Source organism: Sprattus sprattus (genome assembly GCF_963457725.1).
Source record: "Sprattus sprattus genome assembly, chromosome: 15".
NCBI classification, from domain to species: Eukaryota; Metazoa; Chordata; class Actinopteri; order Clupeiformes; family Clupeidae; genus Sprattus; species Sprattus sprattus.
Window position 1 is genome coordinate 11,500,571 of NC_137913.1, and position 5,272 is coordinate 11,505,842.

Sequence of the window (5,272 nt, forward strand, 5' to 3'; positions counted from 1 at the left end):
ATCCTCAAAACTGAACCCTGTCAAATCAAAGGTTTGCATCTGAACACTGACCAGTGACAGTCTGTCACCAGCACACCGACCTCTTATACTGACCAATGATACCAAACACTTGAACTAGAACACCGACCAGAACCAGTCCAATCATGCCATCCAAATCTAAAAAGCAACCAGATCCCTATTTCAACACTGAGAACTGATCAATGATACATTCATAAATGAGTGGTAACAAGACAACACAGATTTATCACAGGCCAATATGTGAGCAACTTAATGCTGAAGTTTAGATGTGCTGTGAAGGAACACAACAATGCCATGTTACTGGTTACCCCCTTGCCTGAATGTGTGTGTGTGTGTGTGTGAGTCAGCATGTCTGTGTGCAGTCCCACTCCCCCAGTTGGCCTCTTAGTTCAAACATCTCCAAACTGGCGGAGAGAAAGGGAGCAATCCGGTGTTTTTTGTGCCCATGTGTTTGTGAGCCCCCCCCCCCCCCCCCCCCACTCTAATCCGCTTAGCTATTTTAATCTGCAGATGGGATCATTTAAAGAGGCCTGAGGAGACGTGTTCAGACGACTCCGGCGAACATCTCCCCACCCTCGGCCTTTCAGTCAGGAGCTGAGAGAGTGGCCCGCACAAAGGGCTGAAAGGGGCAATCAGAAGCAGATTAGCAGCAGCAAAAAGAGCCTTTATGGGCTAATTTACTGCTAATCTGGTGGCTCATTGTGTTTGATGCTCTCATTTACCGCGAGTCTGTCGGCATTGTGTCTTTATTAACCAGGCATGGACCTCCTCAACGAGAGCATCCCCAGCCAGAGAAAAGGACAGCAGAGGCTGGGGTCAATGGAGCAAAGTATTCACACACTGAGAGAGAGAAAGCGAGAGAGATAAAGACAGATAGAGAGAGATATACAGAGAGAGATAGAGAGATAGAGTGTGGGAGAGAGGGAGAATGAAAAAGAAAAGGAATGAGGTCCATGAGTGGATAAAATCATCTTAGGAACAGAGGCCTTTAGATGCATTTTTAAATAAATATTTGGAGCACATGTCCAATGGTATTCAGGCATAGAAGCATACAGTATAACTAGTGGCCATGTTGACAAACTGAACACAATAACATACTTTAAGTCCCAGGAAAAAGTGGTAATTTCAACAAAAAATCAATACAGTATAATGAGGACTCTTGAAATTTTAAGCAAAGTTGTGGGTTTAAGAATTCTAAAATTAAGTGTTTCCGACCCTGTTCAAATTTGGCAGTGGAATCTACCCAGACATGCATCTTTTGGCCCAAACTGTCTGCAGAATTCAGCACTTTAAAATTAAATGGCCGGAAATATTATCACATTCATATAAGCCCAATAACAAAGTATAAGCATTACCATTTTATTTTAACATGAAATTCAAATAAGTAAATAATTTCTTCTGATAAAACTGTGGCATTCTTTCTAATAATATTGTACGATACTAAAAAATACAAAAACACTCCTAATACTGGCAGATGACTATTGCATCAAATAAAAAAACAACCTCCAAAAAACACCTAGTAACACCACGGAGACTGGTCACAGCGGAGACAAGGGGAGACTGGACTGCCACGAGAGGACACAGGGAGACTGGATTGGCCAGAGAGGACACAGGGAGACTGGACTGGCCAGAGAGGACACAGGGAGACTGGACTGGCCAGGGAGGACACAAGGACACTGGACTGGCCAGAGAGGACACTGGGAGACTGGTCACAGCGGAGACAAGGGTAGACTGAGCTGCCCAGGGAGCTGTTAAATTAATATGAATTAATATTAGAAAAATGTCTCTGTCATTCCTTCCTTCCTTCAACCCAAAACATTCTTACTTGTGTCTCTCTTCCCTGTCCAGATTTCACTTTTCTGTCTTATCTTTCATCCTTTCCTGTTTTATTTCAACGCGACTCTGATGTCTTACTTGGTATGGCAAATTTAGTGTAGCTTCTATGAATCAGTTCTGCTTCTTCTTATTACCACACATGAATGTTCGATAGTGACCAGCCAGTATGCAGCTGGTAGCACAATATGGGTCCAAATCTATTTGTCAGGCATTTGTATATTGGCCTGGTTAGTGTTTAACACAACATATGCGCTTTAGTCATTTTGTAATAGACAACAGCCAAGCAAAGAAAGTTCATTTGGAATTTGAATCTGAATGAGAGAAAGAGGGAGAAAGAGAAATATCTGGGTGGTGCGTATGAAAGAGGTGGGTTTGTGTGTGTGTGTGTGTGCGTGTGTGTAAAAGAAAGAAAGAAAGAGAGCGAGAGAGAGATTTTGGTCCTCTCCTCTGCACACTTTGTGTCCCTGCTGTGCCCCTGTGTGCTTTAGGGATTTAAAACAGTGGCTGAGAAAGCTTAGCACTAACCCCAGAGTTCATCTGTGAATTAATACACACTCACACACACACAGTCGCTCTCTCTCTTTCTCTCATTCTCACTCATGTGCACACGCACGCACGCACACACACAGTCTAACTAACAATCATACTCTCACACAAACCCACACACACAGTCACACACCCTTACTCTTTCTCTCTCACTCAGACACACACTAGTTAGATCAGTCTCTCTCACTGACTCACACACACAAATATCATCATATACACACACACACACACACACACACACACACACACACTCTCTCTCTTTCTCTCTCAGACATACAGTCTTCTTCTCTGTTACAAACACCAACAAAACATCCAATATATGACTAAAGAGGCTCTTGACTGATGCCCAGCCACACAATGACTAAAGTGATTGTGTTCCAGTCATGTACAGGGCAGCATTGCCTTTCCCTCTTGAGAATACAACGCTCTCAAACGTAATCATCATATATAACACAACAATGCATGTACTGTATATGAAATTTGGGGCCCTTAAATTGAATGTTATGCCTTGAATCCTAAAAATGTTCAGCTCACTAAGCTGAAGCCATTGCACAGAGAGTGGCTGAAGTTGTGTATTGTCCCTGGCAACAATGACCTAGGGTTATTGAGAGGTGATTCAGAGACACAGATAGGTGCCGCTCTCTAGCAGACCCTCTGACTAGTCTCTATTTGGCGCCATCTGCTGTTTGATAGAAGGACAGCAGGCATACAACAGCCTCAGAAAATGACGGGCGTTGAATCCCATCTTTCAAAAACAAGACAACAGAAGAAGAACATCAAACTCGCCTACCCCAACACCTCACAGGGCATGGTAACAAAGACAATCCAAAATTCGTTTTCACATCAGTGATGCTATGGTGTTCACAAGAGAGTTGGTCAAAAGCTGTGTCCTAAGGCACCAATAGAATTTGTGGGTAATAGTGAAACCGCTATTATAACAGAGAGTGCTGGATCAGACAGCAACTTGGTGGCATTTACTCCGGTTGTCTTTCCATGCCAAGGAAACCGTGACATCAGGCATGGCTTGTCATTTTGGGATCACTTCAAGTTGAGTTCTGGTGTCAGTGTCATAGTCCAGTCATCCTGACACGACCACAGGACACAGAGGGAAAAAGCCGGTTCCCCTTTCATCCTTTTCACTCTCATACTCTCAAGACGGAAAAGGTGAGAAAGGAGAGGAGAGGAGAGAAAGCAAGAGAAATAGACAGAGAGAAGGTAACACACCAAAACAGAAAGGTCACATTCCTGCTTTAAGCAGGTGGGCTGGAGCCCATCTTGTGTTTTTAAGTCACTACAAAACCATTTGGATGTTCTGGCATCCCCTGATATGTCTCTCACAATAAATAACACATTACACATTAGGCCTACTAAAAATAATTATAATAATACAAATATATGTTAAAAAGTGGAAGCTCCTGCCAGGTAGTGTAGTCCTACGGCACACAGGTGCACACTTTATTACCCTTTGCTACATATCTAATGCTACACTACATCTGGTGCACACCATGAGAGAGAAGCTGAAGGACAGAGAGGTGGCATAAGAAAGACCCAGATAACAGGTTTCTAAGGGACCATGCCAGATCAAACGAATACTTCTTAATTTTCTGTTTAAGGTGAAGGAGTCTCAGAACATGCTTGATTTTCATTTCCCTCTGTCATTAACTAGCTAATTCCTATTCCAATCTCCATACTCAACCGGACGTCTATTTAGGTATTTGACCTACGGAATACCACACTTGAAGAGCAACAGTAGGCTACCCTAGAGACCTTTCTACAATCTCAGGCTTACATCCATATTCTATTATTTGGGCCAGTATGGTTTGGATTGCCTCTCTATGCCTACTGCTCAAAGTCAACGCTAAACCTTACCCGAGTTAAAAGTGGGTTAGTCAACATGGAATCCCGGACCACACCAATATGAGGACTCTCCATACTGTCCACAAACTTCAAGATGATTTAGCGACGGGAATTCTGGTCTGTCACACAAATAACAGAAGCACATACAAATCAACAATACGCAAGCTGAATATCTGGTAGATTAAACTAATGACTCATTGCACGTTTACGTTTAGTTTAGGTAAGATCGTCTAACGTTACATCGCATAATTACCACATCGGCCATGTTTCAAGTAGGCTAGCACAATTACACTTACTGAGCGCAACCCTCCGACTGACGTCGTCCCAAAAACGTTAGAACGTCTAAACTACCACACTTTCGATCTAATGTAACTAAATTATATTTCTTTACCAGCTAGCAAAAGTTAAAACAAGGCTAAAATTCTTTACGACGCTCTGCGATTGATGAAAGGCACTTCCTCTTAGGGCTCAGGTGGTCGTTATGGAAACGGACATCAAACAGGCCATGCATTCTGTTCCTAGATCACAGCCCATGTCCAACCAAACATACCAAAGGCACCATAGCATTGACAAGTTACACAACATGCAAATGTGTTTTCAGTTTGTTCTTAAAACTCACTCTACAATAGATTTGATAGTGCTGCATTCTCTGTCTGTTGTTGAGTAGACTAGAAATCCCGTTGCGCTAGAGGTCCTATTTGCGCTGAGATTTTTCTAGGCTACAGCGTAAATTGGTACAAAGTTGTCTGCAAGGTAAATGGATTCTGTGTATAAACAGTAAGAGATGGAGTGTTTGCAAGACGACATACAGAAAAAAGACAAATCTAAGAGAAGTAAGTCTTAAGTTCCTGGGGGCTAAGTTAAATCAAGTGAAACAAATAGTAAAACAATACATGCAACACGTGGTATCAATAGATACAAATAGTCTTTCCATTGCACAAAAGTAAGTTTATTCCTCAGTTAAAAGTTTACATCTTTAGTCCTTCACCAATCGTTACAATGGGAGTAGGCTGCA

The 5,272-nt window shown here is 42.4% G+C and overlaps 1 protein-coding gene across 1 annotated transcript in view; it reads right to left on the reverse strand.

Moving 5' to 3' along the window:
- The window catches only part of cfap77 (cilia and flagella associated protein 77), a gene marked incomplete at both ends in the record, with an annotated part of 10,902 nt that extends 6,570 nt beyond the window's left edge, over positions 1-4,332 (reverse strand). The window contains one exon of the mRNA XM_080852706.1: positions 4,270-4,332. Within this exon, the coding sequence (XP_080708832.1) occupies positions 4,270-4,332 (63 nt within the window). The remainder of the gene's footprint in view (positions 1-4,269) is intronic.
- Between the last annotated feature and the right edge of the window lie 940 nt (positions 4,333-5,272).